Source organism: Rana temporaria, chromosome 12 (assembly GCF_905171775.1).
Source record: "Rana temporaria chromosome 12, aRanTem1.1, whole genome shotgun sequence".
NCBI lineage: Eukaryota > Metazoa > Chordata > Amphibia > Anura > Ranidae > Rana > Rana temporaria.
This window is the reverse complement of record NC_053500.1, coordinates 144337730-144357584: the sequence shown is the minus strand read 5'-3', so window position 1 is coordinate 144357584 and position 19855 is coordinate 144337730. Positions and strand designations below refer to the sequence as shown.

The 19855-nt window shown below is 47.6% G+C and overlaps 1 protein-coding gene across 1 annotated transcript in view; it reads left to right on the top strand.

Moving 5' to 3' along the window:
• LOC120919087 (heparan sulfate glucosamine 3-O-sulfotransferase 3A1-like) overlaps nucleotides 1-19577 on the top strand; it is a 90378-nt gene extending 70801 nt beyond the window's left edge. The window contains exon 2 of the mRNA XM_040331085.1: nucleotides 18932-19577. Within this exon, the coding sequence (XP_040187019.1) occupies nucleotides 18932-19553 (622 nt within the window). The 3' untranslated portion in view covers nucleotides 19554-19577. The remainder of the gene's footprint in view (nucleotides 1-18931) is intronic.
• The last annotated feature ends 278 nt before the right edge of the window (nucleotides 19578-19855 follow it).

Below are 19855 nucleotides of genomic sequence, written 5' to 3'. Positions count from 1 at the left end.
GATGAGCGATAATGATCAACACATCAGAGCATGCTCGGGCCGGTGTGCGTATAGAGAGCACAAAGCAGCCTCACAGGCAGAGAGCCGCATAAATCAGGGAGGATTACAGCAGAGAAAATAGAGACAAGCCGAGGTCAGCGCTCTCAAACTGCGCTCAAAATACATTTAGTACCGGTTTGGCGGATAAAAATTATTACCGCGACTCGCATTCATCAAACTGAGATTTGTGATCTCAAAAAACAAAGCCGGGTGAATTATCGTTACTTAATTTTTTTTTATTTTTTTTATTTTGATTTGCGACTCTGTAGGGTAAAGTATAAAAACGCGATGGGCTTCATTTATTTATCTGAAGAATAATTTCTTTCACAGTCATTGTAAGATTTACATTAATATGAAACATGTACTTGGGAAAATGCACTTTACCAAAAGTTTTGGGACGCCTGCCTTTACACACACATGATCCTTAATGGCACCCCAGTCTTAGTCTGTAGGGTTCAATATTGAGTTGGCCCCGCCCCTTTTCAGCTATAACAGCTTCAACTTTTCCGGGAAGGCCGTCCACAAGATTTAGGAGTGTGCCTATGGGAATGTTTGGCCATTGGCTCCCGCTGCTGTCAAACACGGCCAGTGAGCCACTCAGGAGGGGGCGGGACCGAGCCACAGCTCCGTGTGTGAATGGGCAGACAGAGCCGCAGCTCAGGAGTGTGCCCCAAGTGCAAGCTGCTTGCTGTGTCTTTCGGTACCCAGCAGGGGGGGAGGAGCCAGGAGCGGCGTTGCTCTGTGCAACACCATTACACAGAACAGTTAAATATAACATGTTTGCTACTTTTTATTTTCTAAAAATATGGCTTTAACCACTTAAGGACCGCCTCCTGCACATTTACTTCGGCAGAATGGCACGGCTTGGCACAAGCACATACAGGTACGTCCTCTTTAAGTGCCCAGCCATGGGTCGCGGGCGCGCGCCCGCGACCCGGTCCGAAGCTCTGTGACCGCAGGACCCACAGAAGCGATCGCCGCTGGAGTCCCGCGATCGGTCCCCGGAGCTGAAGAACGGGGAGAGCTGTGCGTAAATACAGCTTCCCCGTTCTTCACTGTGGTGCCGTCATCAATCGTGTGTTCCCTTTTATAGGGAAACACAATCGATGACGTCACACCTACAGCCACACCCCCCTACAGTTAGAAACAGACATGAGGTCACACATAACCCCTTCAGCGCCCCCTTGTGGTTAACTCCCAAACTGCAATTGTCATTTTCACAGTAATTTTTTGCTGTGAAAATGACAATGGTCCCAAAAATGTGTCAAAATTGTCCGAAGTGTCCGCCATAATGTCGCAGTCACGAAAAAAATCGCTGATCGCCGCCATTAATAGTAAAAAAAAAAATAATAAAAATGCAATAAAACTATCCTCTATTTTGTAAAAGCTATACATGTTGCGCAAATCAACCGATAAACGCTTATTGCGATTTTTTTTTTTTACCAAAAATATGTAGAAGAATACGTATCGGCCTAAACTGAGGACATTTTTTTTTTATATATATATATTTTTGGGGATATTTATTATAGCAAAAGAGTAAAAAATATTGATTTTTTTTCAAAATTGTTGCTCTATTTTTGTTTATAGCGCAAAAAATAAAACCGCAGAGGTGATCAAATACCACCAAAAGAAAGCTCTATTTGTGGGAAAAAAAGGACGCCAGTTTTGTTTGGGAGCCACGTCGCACGACCGCGCAATTGTCAGTTAAACCGAATCGCAAAAACTGGCCGGGTCCTTTAGCTGCCTAAAGGTCCTGGTCTTAAGTGGTTATTATCGCTTTAAGAGCCCTTTCACACTGTGCCGCCCATAGTGCCGGGCGGTAAAATGCCGCTATTTTTACCGCTGACGCTATGGGCGGATTTATGGCGCATTTCGGCCGCTATCGGGGTGCATTTACCCCCCGCGCTAGCGGGCGAGAAAGGGCTGAAGCAGCGCATTGTGGGCGGTATAGCCGCGCTGTCCCATTGATTTCAATGGGTAGCAGCGGAGGAGGCGCGGTAAACACACCGCTCCAAAGATGCGGCTAGCAGAACTTTTTTTACCGTCCTGCTAGCGCACCGCTCCAGTGTGAAAGCCCTTCTGGCTTTCACACTGGAGTGAATGGGGACATATTTTTAAGGGCGGTATTATTTTAACACTATAGCGCCTGCAATACGCTCCAGTGTGAAAGGTGTCTAATCCCTGTGGTTGCAGATAGTGTTGCTCTTTGTAGTTCTCGGGGAAGGAGGCTGCAAAGAATCATGTGACAAGAGCCTGCAGCAGGGCGGATCCTAGGCAGGATGCAGAGGTGGGGGCGTCGAAGCTCCAAAGTGCTCCCCTCCCTCCTCCTTGTCTGTGTCCAGAGGCGGAGCGCATGTAGCGGGTGCTGTGGTTCCCCATCCTGCTTGCTCTCTCCGCTGGCAACGGACGAGCGCATACCTCCCACTGTCCCCGGAATCTGGGCTGGGTACCACAGCTGAACTAAGTACCGGAACATGTCCTGGTACTAGGCTCCATTAATTAATTCTGTCCGGTGTGCATGTAGCAGTCTCCTGTCTGCCCCGCCCCCTCTGCGCGTGTCGGCTCTTCTCCCATAGGCGGTGTGATGAGAGGCTTCTGGGTTGGCCGGAGCTGCTGCCAATCATCCCGTGCACTCCCAGAAATGCTCTCGGAGTGCCACCCTCCAAGTAACGAAAGATGCCGCGTATGCCCCGCCCCCTGTAATGTGCTTCTGCTCCCAGCGCACCTGAGCTACAGTAATCTATTGGACAGGTACTGATCTATGGGGACACCTGATGTGGGGGCCTCTGATGGGGGACACCTGCTGTGGGGGGGGGCTCTGATGGGGGACACCTGCTGTGGGGGGGCTCTGATGGGGGGACACCTGGTGTGGGGGGGCTCTGATGGTTGACACCTGCTGGGGGGGGGCTCTGATGGGGGACACCTGCTGGGGGGGATCTAATGGGGGACACCGGCTGGGGGGGGGATCTGATGGGGGACATCTGCTGGGGGGGGCTCTGATGGGGGACACCTGCTGGGGGGGGCTCTGATGGGGGACACCTGCTGGGGGGGGGGGCCCTGATGGGGACACCTGCTGTGAGGGGCTCTGATAGGGAACACATGCTAGGGGGGCTCTGATGGGGGGGGCTCTGATGGGGGACACCTGCTGGGGGGGGGCTCTGATGGGGGACATCTGCTGGGGGGAGCCCTGATGGGGGACACCTGCTGTGGGGGGCTCTGATGGGGGACACCTGCTGGGGGGGGGACTCTGATGGGGGACACTAATGAAGACTTCTTAGGGGAGCATCTCTGTGTTTAAGTCGTAGCCATAGAACCATTTGTAAAGGGGAGGAGATACTAAGATGACCACGCCCATGTGGGGGCACCAGAAATATTTCTGCACCCAGGCGTCTGTGACCCTAGGATCGGCCCTGGCCTGCAGCCTGCCTAGAAGTAACATTGAACCTGGCTGCAACTGATATGATAAAACTGGGAGTTTTATGACTTTAGCATAGCTACAGTGTCTCCTGCACAGGATTAGCAGTAGGTGGCGTGGTGACGCTGGAGTTGCCCTTTAACAGAATTTAATCAGAAATATTGGATGTATTTTTGTATGTTTAATTTATCATTATGGAGGTTCGGGGTATCTTTTTGCCTCTCTCCACAGTCATTTGCAGAAGGTTAATGGCTGGATCTGGCGCGCCGCCACAGCCGTATGCTACCCTTATCCCAACAAGTGTCACCTAGTGTAATTGACTGATCGAATCTAAGCTTTGCTAATGCTTTAAATGTCCCATCTGTTCTCAGGGTCCCGAGCACGCGGCGACACCAGCGCTATTACTGCTTCCAATTAGCTGAAGCAATTTCACAATTAGACAATTGATTTAACGATGGATTATGTCAGGCTGCTGAGGATGAGCTCTCGTGAAGGCTGGAAAAGAAGAACTCTAAGATGGGATGTGATTTAAGGGGGGGGGGGGGGATTACTGCTTAAAGGGAAACTCACAAAATTTTCTTAGATCTAAGGAGGAAACTTATCAGGATAGAAAAATAACTACCAGTAAAGATTTCACATTGGTAGTTTTGCGTTGCATTGTGTGCAATGGCCAGAGATGTATTATGGCCTAGGCCGACAAGGCCCAGGCCTAGGGCGGCACTTTGTGGGGGGCGGCGAAAAAGCGCCCCCCCCCCCCCCCCTAGCACATATCATCTTCCCTCTCAAATAACTCCCCAGCACATATCCCCATACCACCCTCTCCCCCTAAATTAAAAGATGCTCTGTCCCCCTGTGCTCATTCCACCCTGTACTCATTCCACCCTGTGCTCATCCCACCCTGTCCCCCTGTGCTCATCCCACCCTGTGCTCATCTCACCCTGTCCCCCTGTGCTCATGCCACCCTGTGCTCATCCCACCCTGTGCTCATGCCACCCTGTCCCCCTGTGCTCATCCGACCCTGTGCTCATCCCACCCTGTGCTCATGCCACCCTGTCCCCCTGTGCTCATCCCACCCTGTCCCCCTGTGCTCATCCCATCCTGTCCCCTGTGCTCATCCCACCCTGTGCTCATGCCACCCTGTCCCCCTGTGCTCATGCCACCCTGTCCCCCTGTGCTCATGCCACCCTGTCCCCCTGTGCTCATCTCATCCCACCCTGTGCTCATGCCACCCTGTCCCCCTGTGCTCATGCCACCCTGTCCCCCTGTGCTCATGCCACCCTGTCCCCCTGTGCTCATGCCACCCTGTCCCACTGTGCTCATGCCACCCTGTCCCCCTGTGCTCATGCCACCCTGTGCTCATCCCACCCTGTCCTCACCCCCCCCTGTCCTCATCCCATGAAAATGACAGGACGAGTCTTAAAAAGGAAGGGGTGCGTCATATATAAAGTAGGGGTGCGCGAGTTTCACCAGGCCTAGGGCAGCACAAAACCTAAATACACCCCTGGCAATGGCTAGTTATGTCCTTGATGCACAGAAGCAATGGGGTTGTCTTAGAGGTGTTGCCGTCTCTGCTAAGGGCCCAGCAAGGTAAAATTCCAGTTCTTGGTGCGCACTGATATGATCTTCTCTTCCAACACAGACTTCAGTTATGTGCTCCACTGCCCATTTCTATAATGCTGATACTTTAGCCGCAGGTGTCAAATTCTATAAACTGTATATCATATGAATGTGAATATTCCTGTAGCGCCTGTGTACTTATCAGTTATCAGTCTGTTAAATTTAGTAGGATGAGAGACTTATTTGCTCTCATCTGTGTTGATTTATCTAAATGTGACTATCGCCAGCCCTGAACTGTCCCGTGGGTCATTCTCTTCTCCAAAGATGCCGTTTCATCTCTGGACGGTAGGTGGCGCCAGAGGGGTCCAGGCGGAGCCGCTTCTCCCCAGCAGCCAATTAGAGGAGTTTTCCCTCGCGGAGCATGCTGGGGAGGGGTATTTCTGTGGCGGAGGCCATTGCTCGGGGTTCTTCGCGGGTTCCTGGTTCCAGGTGCGGCACCCACCTTTAGGGGTTGCCCACATCACGGGCCCCGGCGATATGGCCTACCAGGCCGGGGCGCACGTGCTACGCGGAGTTCCTGACTCTGGGCCCTCATGGCCCGGAGCATCTGATGCTGTACAGGGGAATCGGTCTGAGGTGAACCTGGAGGTAGTTGATCCAACAAGTCTTAGATGAACCATCAGGGATCTGGGCACCGGACACTGACAGGTTGTATGCGGCAAACTGTCAGTGATACACTGGGAGGATTCGCTCTATTATCCAAACTTTCAAGCACTAGGCCTGTGGCAGAGGTCTCATCCTAAGATCTTAATTCTATTAGAGCCAAGTCGGTGGCAGAGACTTGTTCCTTCCCAGAAGTTCTAAGTGACGCTCTGGCTGCCAGGCCTGTGAGAGAGGTCTGTCCAGGGGCACTTTACCCACTCCGGCTGGAGTGGCGACGTGACAATTACAATTATTGGAGGCAGGACTGCTTCCCTATCCATAGTAAGATCCATAAAGACACGAATGAGCGAGTTTGGGGTGGAGGAACTTGACTGGCCTGCATAGAGTCCTGACCTCAACCCCATAGAACACCTTTGGGAAGAATTAGAACGGAGACTGCAAGACAGGCCTTCTTGTCCAACATCAGTGCCTGACCTCATAAATGCTCTTCTGGAAGAATGGTCAAACATTCCCATAGACACCCTCCTAAACTTGGGAAAAATCCCTCCCAAAAGAGTTGAAGCTGTTATAGCGGCAAAGGGCGGGGGCCAACTCAATTTTGAACCCTACGGCCCAAGACTGGGATGCCATTAAAGCGGATCTCCACTCTAAAGTGGAGTCCTGCTGATCGGCACCCTCCCCCCCTCCGGTGTCACATTTGACACCTTTCAGGGGGGAGGGGGGTGCAGATACCTGTCTACAGACAGGTATCTGCACCCACTTCCGGCCCTACGATGCGGGCAAAAGACGGGTTTTTCCCTTGCTTCCCGTCCGTCCCCCGTTGTATGCTGGGAACACTCGGCTCCCAGCACACAGCGGGAGCCAATTGGCGGGCGCAGCGCGACTCACGCATGCGCCGTAGGGAACCGGGCAGTGAAGCCGGAGCGCTTCACTTCCTGGTTCCCTCACCGTGGATGGAGGGGGGAGCAGCAGGGTGACGAGCGATCGGCTCGTCATCTGCTGCGATCGGCGCTGGACTCCAGGACAGGTAAGTGTCCTTATATTAAAAGTCAGCAGCTGCAGTATTTGTAGCTGCTGGCTTTTAATATAATTTTTTAGTGGCACATCCGCTTTAATGTTCATGTGCGTGTAAAGGCTGGCGTCCCAATACTTTTGACAATATAGTGTACATTAGCATGGCCAGTTATGTCTGATGCAGAGATTCGCTTTAAATGCCGCAGTTGGGTGTTGACAGGCCCTTGTGTTGCCCACTCAGAGGAACATTTGTTCGGTAATGTCAGAGATCTGGCAATAGCGTCATGTAATATAATATTCTAACAAGCCATCCAGATTTACCCTCGAGGGTATGATAAAAATACCATTGTCAGGAAAGACGCCTGTCACCTTCTCCCAGTCCCCACCCCCCATACATAGACACCCACTGGCGACAGTACAGCCAGCTCTGGATGCAGCCTCTTGGCACTACCCTGGTTCATTAATACAGACATCGATAATCTGGTAACGCCGCCAACACTCATGATTTGGCAGTCTGCAATAAGACTTTGCTAATGTGTTTTTCCTGCACAGTCACCTTCCTCAATTGCCTCTCGTCGAGTCATTATTTAATATTTGTTTCATTAATTTGTTCACCTGCTGCTATGCATCACGCGGTCAAGTGGGCAACCCCCCCCCCCCACTCCTCCACAGCCACCAGCTGCGAAATAATGATTTAATCCTGGTGTAGAAAGATGTCTCGTTGAGCGGAGTTGTCAAAACGATGTCAACCTTGTCCTTAATTCACACTGACTGGCAGTCAAAGGGCCAACCGATTGCCGGGGGTCAAATTGCAAACTGTTTAACAATCTGTGACTTGTACATGATAGCATGTGGCATTTGACGGTGTAATGGTTTCAAGACATGGGCTGCAACAAGTATTCAACGCTTATTTTTTTTTCTGTCTAAAGTCAACACTAGTGAATGACTGTTAAGAGGGCAATTACCCCCTGGGCCAATCCCATTTTTACAAATGGGCATAGGCGTGCGCACAGGGTGTGCCAGGTGTGCCTGGGCACACCCTAATCACAAATTGCACCGAAATATACTGCGTAAAATGTGCACTAACGCACAGAATAATACAGCATTAAATGGCACATAACAAACCGAAATATACTGTGTTAAACATGCACTAATGCACAGAAATATACTGCGTTAAACATGAACTAATGCACAGAAATGTTCACTAATGCATAGAAATATGCTGCATTAAACGTGCAGTAATGCACTGAAATATACTGCGTTAAATGTGCAGTAATGCACTGAAATATACTGCGTTAAACATGCACTAATGCACAGAAATGTTCACTAATGCATCGAAATATACTGCATTAAATGTGCACTAACGCACAGAATAATACAGCATTAAATGGCACATAACAAACCAAAATATACTGTGTTAAACATGCACTAATGCACAGAAATATACTGCGTTAAACATGCACTAATGCACAGAAATGTTCACTAATGCATAGAAATATGCTGCATTAAACGTGCAGTAATGCACTGAAATATACTGCGTTAAATGTGCAGTAATGCACTGAAATATACTGCGTTAAACATGCACTAATGCACAGAAATGTTCACTAATGCATCGAAATATACTGCATTAAATGTGCACTAACGCACAGAATAATACAGCATTAAATGGCACATAACAAACCAAAATATACTGTGTTAAACATGCACTAATGCACAGAAATATACTGCGTTAAACATGCACTAATGCACAGAAATGTTCACTAATGCATAGAAATATGCTGCATTAAATGTGCAGTAATGCACTGAAATATACTGCGTTAAATGTGCAGTAATGCACTGAAATATACTGCGTTAAATGTGCACTAATGCACAGAAATATGCTGCATTAAATGTGCAGTAATGCACTGAAATATACTGCGTTAAATGTGCACTAATGCACAGAAATATGCTGCATTAAATGTGCAGTAATGCACTGAAATATACTGCGTTAAATGTGTAGTAACGCACAGAAATACTGTAGACCCCTGTAATTTCACCAAAGCTCCCTAACTACTGACACTGTCCACTGCCCTATTGACACCATCCACCGCTCTGCTGACACCATCAGTATACTGTATATACACATGCACACACATGCAAATATGTTTGATCTTTGGGGTGCACACCCTAATGCAATAGGCTGCGCACACCTATGCAAATGGGTCAGCACTGATGAGCCAATAGGGTCCAATTGGGCCTCCTTCAGGGCTACAATGCTAGCTTATAAGCCAAGCGGGCAGTTACTGATGTAAACCAACTGCCGACCAGTCACGTACCTGGTACATCATCAGTCTTCAAGTGGTTGTAAGGGGATGATGCCTGTAACTCCGGTACCTCTTTTTAGAGCCTCTCTTGAAATAGCAATCCAAATGGCTAACTAGCTGCTCAATTTCTATTACAAGCAGCCAGGGCCATCTTTTATATTGATTGGACCCTGGGCAAACATTTTCTTGGCCTGCAGTGGCAGCCAACGAGAGAGAAGAGGAGGGAAGCCGGCAGCACTGCGGGGGGAGGGAGCCAGGGCAGTAGGGGGAATCTGCGCTGCCTGGGGTGATTAGGGTGTGCCCAGGCACACCCAGTGCGCACACCTTTGGCAGCAAGGCACCATAGTGTGTTGCTGTGTGTTAAAAATATTGAGCTGCTACCGATTTTTGAGACATTTTGATGTGTTGACATCCAAATTGATTCTTATGGGCTGTCAACACCTTAAAGTGTTCTTTGTATTTTTTTTTTGTGTACTAGATTGTAATTTGTGTATTGTACATTACTTCGTGTAACTTCAATGTTTTACCTTAGCCATCTGTTTTTTAATTCTCTGGAAAAAAAAAAAACATAAAAATAATGAGGCTAATGAAAGACAAATTTATGGCACAAGAACAGATCCAGAATAGATAAAAAAACTTCAGGAATCCTCAGGCAGAGGCGTCCCTAGGGGGGGGCCAGAGGGGGCCCTGACCCCCCCAACATCATGCTGTGCCCCACCATGTGCCCCCCCAAAAAATTTTTTTTGTATTTTGCTTCCCGAGAGGGAGAGCGTCCCCAGTCAACTCTGCAGGGGATTCCTCCCCCTCCCTGTGCTCGCCGACACTGCATAATGCGAGCGCTCACACAACCAGATATTCTAGCCTGGGCCGTGTTTAAATGTGTGCACTGCAGACTGCAGTACACTGTAATCACTGAACTTCATTATCTCCATCCCTTCTGTCCCCCCCCCGATCTGTCTCCCTCCCCCTCTCCTGTTCTTTCAAAACATTCACAATTTACTTTCACTTTCAGTTAGGCAGATAATATACAGTGCAAATTTCTTTCCTGCATCCACAGATTGCAGGAAAGAAACTTGCATGATTCCCCCATCAACAGACAGTGGTGACAGGGAAATATCCCTCCTGCCCAGCAATTATATTCTCCCGACAAACAGTGATTATCACCAGTGACTATACAGCAACCACTAGTGATAATCATAAGAGAATCTGCTCATTAATGGTTCAAATCTCAGCCAGTTTCTGCTGAACCAGCTGAGATTTAAAACTGTCTATGGCTGGTCTTAGCTCTTAGGCAGCCCATACATTGATTAGCACTGTGGAGTGTCGGCTTCCTGGCGTGATCGGGCATGTGGGATTTCAAACACACCCAAGCCCATCTCTATTGGTTGTAGACAGTTGAGCTCCCTGCTTAGCAGCAGTGGACCCTTCTCTGACATGCTGATTGGGATGCAATCCAGGTGATGCTCTTAGTCAAATCCTAGTCATAAATATCAGTGATTTTATTGATCAAAGCCCACACTTTACAGGCAGAGAGCCCACATGGCTGCTGATCATACGGTTGATTATATTTATGTGGTTGTACTCTTGATGCTAATAAATACTGTGTTTATTAGATCTGACTGGGAGCATCACCTGGATCACATCCCGATCAGCATGTCAACAGAGAAGGTTATACAGCATTACTGCTGCTAGGTGACCAGCTGGGGGCTCAGCTCTCTATAACCAATAGTGCCAGCCTTCCCCTGCATGCACCCATAATGTCACCAGCACTAGGTTCTAATAGACTGCCGCCGCTGCCAAGGAGACAGATGCCAGACCAGCGCTGTAAATAGCAGGGGCAAGACAGCTGGGGATCCCCCACTGTGGCAGAACACCAGGGCCCGGTGGCAAGACAACCTTTGAAACCCTGATAGTTCTCCCACTGCTTTGGACCCTTATATTTTCTTGGTGTGCTGGTGACATATATCTCTTGTTTTCTGCCACCCTGGGGGGCCCCAGTATAGTAGGAAGGGAGCTCACTGCAGAACATGTGAAAGGGCCCATAGTGGAATCGTAATAAAGGGCCCCAGGATATATATATATATATATATATATATATATATATATATATATATATATAATTGCATTTTATAGTTGGCCCCCCTACTTTTGTCCCTGTCCCCCCATGTGCCCCCCCTAAATATGAAAGCTGGAGACGCCACTGTCCTCAGGAGACAATAAAGACCCATTATATCCTTAAAAACCACCAAAAACCTCTTTATTTTACATTTCCCTTTGACTCCAACTCTACAAAATCTCCAGAACTTAAAATTATTCACCTCTACAGTAGTTTATTTCATTTTTGGCTTTTGTTTGAACTTGATGAACACATGTCTTTTTTAACTTGATAAAATACTTAGTTGGGTAAGGTGGGTAGCACAAAAGTGGCCACATTCATCAATATTCCAGATGGTGGGACAGTGGAAGCATTAGAAGGTTTGAAAAGTTTCTTCTCCCTCCTTGTCGAGTGTGTAAGTGAAGATAGGAATTTCCGTCCCTTGACCACGAGCCTTAAAGTAATTTTCTTTGGTTCCTATATCATTTCATCACACCACTATATTAGGGGTTCAGGAGATCTTCATCCTTCCAGGGAAAATTAGGTTCTCACTCCCTCAAGCTTCCACTAGCTCTTTCTCAATTCTTCCCCCAGCCAGGGTTTATACCCCTTGCCCTTGCCCCTCTAAGGAGGGGTGGGCTCTCTCCAGGCATACCTGCCCTTAATCTATCCACTATTAGATTTGTGCTCCAACTCAGGAGACTCTCAAAATTATAGACTTAGGACTGCAGTACACTGGGGTGCCGTGACATGACCATTGCAGCTTATGCATATATTTGCAAACTAAACCCCTTGCTTTTAGCGTGAACTGTTAGACAGGACAATTCAGTTTGGCGCAGGCTGGCTGGTAAGCGAGCTGGGATTTTTTTGTTGTTGTATTTTAAATGAATGAATGAGTGAACGAATGAGTAACTTGTATTGCGCTGCAAACGCGAACTAATCGCCTCAAGGCACTTTTGCAGCCAGTGTCCGTCTGTGTCTTCAGAAGAGGTGAATCTTAAGCTTCTTCCCGAAGATCAGATGGTTTTCTTCCAAGCGGATATACGCGGGTAGAGCGTTCCATAGACGGGGTCCTTGGACTGCGAATCTTCGTTCGCCATTTAAATTGTAGCGGGTCTCGAATGTGGAGGAGGTTCTGGTTAGTTGACCGGAGGGGGCTTTTCCTTGTGTACATATGTGAGTGAGGCAAAGGGTCTTAAATGTAACCCGATCCTTCACAGCTAGCCAATGGAGGGTCCTCAGGGACAGTGTGATTGATTCCCAGGTTTTTTTCCCCAGTTACCAGTCTGGCTGCTATGTTCTGGACGACTTACTTGTAGACGTGAAATTTGGTTTTTGGGAAGTCCTAGGTAGAGGGAGTTTCTATGTGCTCCTTACTGCAAAGGCCAGTTAAAGGTTGGGGTGGTTGCCATTTGTTTGTACTATATACCTCCTAGGGTGATGGACAGAAGATGCCCCTTACAACCTATGGACAAGGACTACTCTATTAAGGGAACTTACATCCCATGACACCCCTATGTAATAATGCACAGCAGAGGTGATGGAATCAGAGGAGTATGGACACTGCTATGTATAGCTCTTGGCAGGTTCCTATATATGTTTCAGCTGTCTGTTTTATGCAGAGCCTCGTATATGAGCCTTTTTCATCAGCTGTTAATATTTCAGCAGCATCCCGAGAGGGACGATTGTTTCAAGACAGATTAGTGCTTTGCAGCATTAGCAAATTGGTGTAATTATCTCAGGTGCCCAGGGCCACCGTGTCAGCTCCAGTTTGGCTTCATTATGTGAAGTGCTAATTGTTTTGTAAAAACAAGAGGGGCAGCTTTGGATCACTTGTAGATTTTTGGTAAAAATGTTTTGTTCGTCTGAGAGAGAGAGGAGAATTGGACAACCCGGAGAACAGATGTTGTTGTTGCCTCCCTGTTGCTGGGAGGTTAACAGTACTGACTGCTTCACCGCGGTGCACTTCCATCAGTGCTGATGGGTTTACTTACAGTAGGAAGTTTGTATACATGCACATGCATATCGTTAATTTATCGAATGAATAATTCCTAGTGGGTTGTTTAAAAGAAACCCTTGGCCTTCCATTGGTGACTCCATACTGGACTCCATACTATACATACTTGTTGGCCTGCTGGCATGTTTCAGCACTTCCTGCATCCCTGATCTGAAACCAACGGCGGATGTACTCAGCAAAAGTCCACCGCAAGAACAATTGTTGGACTTCCACGCTGAATTACACGGCCATGTATAAACACTTATTTACTGTCTAGGCACAGTAGGTGTTAATAGTATTAAAGTCTGTACTGTAATTGTGACATGTTGGGGTTAACTTTGATGTGGTGTGTCTACCATGTGACCTGTTAAGGTTCCTGTAGATGGGTCTCTAGGGCTCTCTTTTTGGGAGATTAACCATGGGAAGGAGAGGGACCTTACACAGAGAGAGAGATGTAACACTAATGTGTAACACTACAGACGACCGAACATGTCTGCTGAAACTGGTCCGCGGACCAGTTTCAGCAGACATGTTCGGTCGTGTGTAGGCCCGAGCGTGCAGGATTCCAGCATACATTTGCCCGCCGGGCCTTTTCCCAGCGGGCAAATATTTCTGGACTTGTTTTAAAACAGTCCACTGGAATCCTGCCCGCTCGGACATGTTCGGTCGTCTGTACAGACCTACCGTACATGTCCGAGCGCCCGCCATCCATCGCATGCGTCGAATGACTTCGACGCATGCGTGGAAGCATTGAACTGGCAGGGCCACGCACGTCATCGAGTACGCGCGGATTTCTGTGTGATGGTGAGTACAGCCATCATACAGAAATCCCCGGGCAGACATGTACGGTGAAAACGGTCCGGCGGACCGGTTTCATCGTACATGTTTGCTTGTCTGTACGGGGCATTAGGCGTACGCCTGTCGGATCTAACACAGATGCCGTTGTATCTTGTTTGGTGGATACCAAAACAAAGATACGACCAGCAAAATTTGAAATTACGCGGCGTATCAACAGATACGCCGGCGTAATTTCTTTGAGGATCTGCCCCATACTGTGCATTAATACATACACACCCGTCTCTATGTGCATGTTCATGTACTTTATACAGATCCCTTTCATAATAAACTAAACAAAATGTATCACACTCTGCAAACTGTACAGTGCCGTGGTTCTCTTGGGGCTAAGTGGCAGCTGACAGGTGATCACGTGACCCATTTCATCTCTTGTTCCTCTTCATCTTCCCGCTGCTGATAGATTGGCAGTTGATAGTCGGAGTATACCTGGATGGCAGAGGACTGCAGTTTATTTTCCTCATAATGTGTTCCCTTTAGTGACACACTAAAAATAGACCCTTCAATGTGATATGATAGATTGCTGTCCTATTTCAGCAGCGCTGTGTGTACAATTGGTGGTGAATATCTTTATGCACGCTATGAATGTAAGGTAGCAACATTACAGATCCCTGTGATTGTACTTGTATTACTACACTTAATGGTTACCTCTGTGTAATGCATGAAAATTGTAGTAAAATGTTCAGCAACCTTTAACTTGTCAGCTCTTATAGGCAGGTACCATGGAAACTGCTACTATACATACCTGTATATATAAGTATATACTTTATGAGTGCAGTGAATTACGGAGAGAGTGATACAAGGTTCCAATGACTATCCGGTGAATGGGATTGCATACAGAGGCTGTTGGGTGTGTAATGGATTCCATTAACTTTTAGTTCTCCTCTTTTTTTGTTTTCAGGTTAAAAGGAACTAGTGCACATTTTAGGTTGATAATATTATAATGCTTACTAAGGGCTCGTTCACATGGACAGCCATTGGGCAGTAAAAAGTCAATTTAAAGGCACAATTATAATTTTTTGTTAAAATAACAAACATTTTACTTACCTGTTCTGTGCAATGGTGTTGAGCAGCCCTGATCCTTCTCTTCTTGGGTCCCCCACTGGCATTCCTGGCTTCTCCTCCCCACAGAGTGTTTCCATAGCAAGCTACTTGCTGAGGAGGCACTTGTGCATGCTCACTCCCGAGCCGGCTCTGTGTGTTCATAAGACACACAGACCGTGGCTCGGCCTCGCCCCCCACTCCCTCCACATGGGCTGTGATTGACAGCAGTGGGAGTCAATGGCCACTGCTATGTCTGAGTCAGTGGCCGCTGCTGTGTCTTTGTCAATGAGGAGAGAGAGAGCCGAGATGGCCTCTGATTGAGACCGGGGTCAGGTAAGTATAAGTGGGCTGGGTGAGCTGCTTAAAGAAGGTAATAGGAGGAATAACCTACATATTGTGGCCCTGGTGGAAGGCTAGAAACCTACTGTCTTCGTGGGGAGTTGCTGCACCCTCTCCCTTTTACCTTAAAGTAGAAGAAAACTCTTTCCAACGAGTAGTTAGGGAAAAGAACTAGCCTACAATTCTGGGAGGCCAGGCCTCCTTTGACATGGGCAGCACAGAGAGCTTCGTCCCAGTCCCTGTAATGAAGCAACCAAAATATCAAGGTGTGGGGGAGGGGTGTCCGTGGGCCCCCCCGAGCGAACGGGAGAGAGTGCAGCAACTCCCCAAGAAGACAGTAGGATTCTAGCCTTCCACCAGGGCCACAATATGTAGGTTATTACTCCTATTACTGTTTTCTGCATCATCAACCTGGCGCTCCAGGGCTCAGACCTTGGGCTGCATGATATGAAGTGAGGAGGTATGTTTGCTGTGTAAAGTTAAGGCACCAAAAACGACGACTTACTTTGCGACGGGAAACTAGAATCCGTTGTGAATCGCCGTAACTCCTAATTTGCATACCCGACGCTGGTTTACGACGCAAACTCCCCCCAGCGGCGGCTAAGATGCATCCTAAGATCTGACAGTGTAAAACAATTACACCTGTCGGATCTTAGGGATATCTATGCGTAACTGATTCTATGAATCAGCCGCATAGATACTCTGAGAGATACGACGGAGTATCTGAGATACTCCGTCGTATTTCCGCTGTGAATCTGGCCCTTATTTCCTTCCCCCGCGGAGTTCTGGTCTCCACCTCTTCCCCACAGCTCAGCATCCTTTTCACCATTTAGAGCATACATAACCAGGTTTACATCATGTGCATTATTTAAGTCATTTTTACAAAATTTCAATAATAAAAAGCAACGCAGTACAATGAACAAAACATAAAGAATATACTGAAGTTTCTAAAACGCTCTATTGCAGCCATTAGGTGTATTTGCATTTTAGACTGACTGTTATTTTATTTTGTACTGCTGATTGTTTAAACAAGTAGTATTACATTTGTCGTCATGCACTGTTCAACATTATACAGCTGGAACCTTTTTACAAACTTAGCAGAGAATATAAAGAGCCATTAAATCTGAATAGTATTACTGCATATGCCAAGATAGATCTCATAGCAACAGCAGAAATTTAGAATAAATTAGGTCTTATGCATATTCCAGTTTAGCTTAGGGGTGGATAGACTACATTTAAATACCTTTTTCTAGTCTCATGCAGTTACCAGAGGAAGGCAAGTGTAAAGCTGGCCACAACTTGTTTCTTGTTGATTTCTCCATCTATACTAAACAGCAGGATGAATCCCTCTACTGAGCCATTGTATTCTGACAGGTGGCGGCCATCAGAATACTTCAACAGCAGCTGCATAAGATTTGACACAGCTCTGATTTGGCCCAAAAAAAAAAAAAAATCAGCAGGCCACCTATTGAGCAAATTTCAGCTGGTTTATCGGGACCTGTAAGTGCCGCTGTAAACACAGAAGCTGGCAGTGGAAGTCTTCCTCTACTCACTTCCTCTGCGGCTCTTGCAGATGACATCATCTACATGGTTGCCAACATTGTGAAATAATTTAGAGGGACACTTTAAGGGCTACTTCAAACCAGGTGCGTTGAGCTGCATTGATCAAAATATTCTTAAAGCAAGGCGGAGCCGCAGCTCCCTGTCTGAATGGATACACAGAGCTGTAGCTCGGCTTGGGTGCCCCCATAGGAAGCTGCTTGCTGTGGGGGCACTCAACAGGAGGGAGGGGCCAGGAGCAGTGAAAGGGGACCCAAGAAGAAGAAGAGGATGGGGGGGGGGGTGCTCTGTGCAAATCCAACTGCACAGAGGAGGTAAGTATAACATGTTTTTTTATTTTAATAGAATAAAAAACAAGGCTTTACAATCGCTTTAAAGCGGGGGTTCACCCTATCGCCGAAAAAAAAAAAAACATTTTTTCTTTTACCTTAAAATCAGGCATTGTAGCGCGAGCTACAGTATGCCTGTCCCAAATTTTTTACCCCCGTACTCACCTTGTAGTCGTCCATCGAAGATAACGGGGAATGGGCGTGCCTATGGAGACGGAGGATGATTGACGGCCGGCTCTGGCGCGTCACGCTTCTCCGGAAATAGCCGAAATAGGCTTGGTCTTCACGACGCGTGCGCATAGCCTGTGCGCAGGCGCCGTGAAGAGCCGAGACCTACTCCGGCTGTCTTCGGGGAGAGTGACGTGCCAGGGCCGGCCGTCAATCATCCTCCCTCTCCATAGGCACGCCCATTCCCCGCGGGAGACGAAATCTACGATGTCCCAGTACAAGGTGAGTACGGGGTTAAAAAAATCGGGACAGGCATACTGTAGCTCGCGCTACAATGCCTGTCTCGATGGTAAAATGTGTCGGGGGGGGGTGAACTACCGCTTTAAGCTTCACCTCATTTACTGAGCTCTGAAGAGTGCACTTGCAGAGTGTAGAAGTGCACAGTCTTTTTGCCTTTGATAAATCAACCACACTGTCTCACAGAAAACTAGATTTGCTGGGTTTTTTCTAGGTTAGGGTGACCAGACATCCCCGGTTTCCAGGGAAGGTCCCCAGATTGAGGACACTGTCCTTGGATCAAGTCTGTCCCCGGATTGGATTTGGGCTGAGGCAATTTCCAAAACAGAAAAAAAAATCTGAATTACACCCCCCCCCCGCCGCTCCTACTAGCTTAGGGGGGGGGGGTGTTTTTTTCCATTATCGGTGCCCCTTTCTGATGATCATGTGCTGGTCGGAGCGGAGGGAATATTTTTGCATGTTTTTCTGCCATGGCCCAAGTTCCGGCCAGCCTCCTACCTGCTTATCCCCTTGCCCTCTCTGGCGGAGTGATCTTCCTCCACTCCCCATCCAGTAGTAGTCGGGGGCCTGGAGAGTAAGGCCTCGTACACACGACGGGACATGTCCGATAAACGGTCCGCGGACCGTTTTCATCGGACATGTCCGCTGGCGGATTTTGGTCTGATGGCTGTACACACCATCAGACCAAATTTCCCGTGGACAGCGAACGCGGTGACGTGGCCGCGCCGTCGCCGCGACAATGACGCGGTGACGTGCGCGACCCTGGAAGGTCAATGCTTCCACGCATGCGTCGAATCACTTCGACGCATGCGAGGGCTTTCGGCCGAGCAGACATGTCTTGTGAGTCGTACAGACGACCGAACATGTCCGACGGACAGGCCTCCAGCATGCTAAGAAATATTTGTCCGCTGGAAACCTGTCCGATCCACCGGAAAATTGTCCGGTCGGCCGTACAGATGACCGAACATGTCCGCGGAAACTGCTCCGCTGGACCAGTTTCAGCGAACATGTACGGTCGTGTGTACGAGGCCTAAGACTTGACAGGCTGTGAGGCGGGCGGCGACGAGAAGAGAGTCGCAAATTGTCGCCATTACTAGTAAAAAAAAAAAAAATGTCCCCGGATTTCATATTAAAAATCTGGTCACCTTATCCTAGGTAGATGTGATAATGCAAACAACTTAAACATTTTATCAGTATTTCATGACATGTTAAAGCTTATCGTTTTTTTTTACTAATCTGTTTTTCTCTTTTTATTGGCAGGGACTTGATGCCGCGGACTCTCGATGGCCAGATTACCATGGAAAAAACTCCCAGTTATTTTGTGACCAAGGAGGCCCCAGCCCGTATTTCGGCCATGTCGAAGGACGCCAAGCTTATCGTGGTGGTGAGGGACCCCGTGACTCGCGTCATATCGGATTATACCCAGACGTTATCCAAGAGGCCCGACATCCCTACTTTCGAGAGCCTGACGTTTAAAAACAGGACTAGGGGCCTTATCGATATCTCATGGAGTGCCATCCAGATTGGCATCTATGCCAAGCACTTGGAGAACTGGCTCCAGTATTTCCCTATGAGGCAGATCCTGTTTGTGAGCGGGGAGAGACTGATCACCGATCCCGCTGGAGAACTGGGGCGGGTTCAGGATTTTCTGGTGCTTAAAAGGATCATAACGGACAAACATTTTTATTTCAATAAGACTAAAGGTTTTCCTTGCTTGAAGAAGGCAGAAGGGAGCAGCAAACCCCACTGTTTGGGAAAAACCAAGGGCAGGACTCACCCCAACATTGACCCCGAAGTGGTGCAGAGACTACGGGAATTCTACAGGCCATTTAATATGAAGTTCTACCAAATGACTGGGCATGACTTTGGCTGGGATTCATAAATAAAACAGATATAATATATTAAACTTCTATATTTTTTTTACACTTAAAAATAAATCTTTAGGTTGTGTCTTCACAATAAGAGATGTATAACAATCACATTATAATAAATTCTCCTTTTCATAACCAAAATAAAATATTTAGTTACACTTTTTTTTTTATTCAATCTGGATCATGGGATGCTGGCTAAAAATGTATAAACATAACCTAGTGTATTGTGTATATTTTTTCCCAATATTACAGTACATTCATCTAGATCAGAGGTCTTCAAATGTTCCAAACACAGAGCCAGTTTACTGTCCTT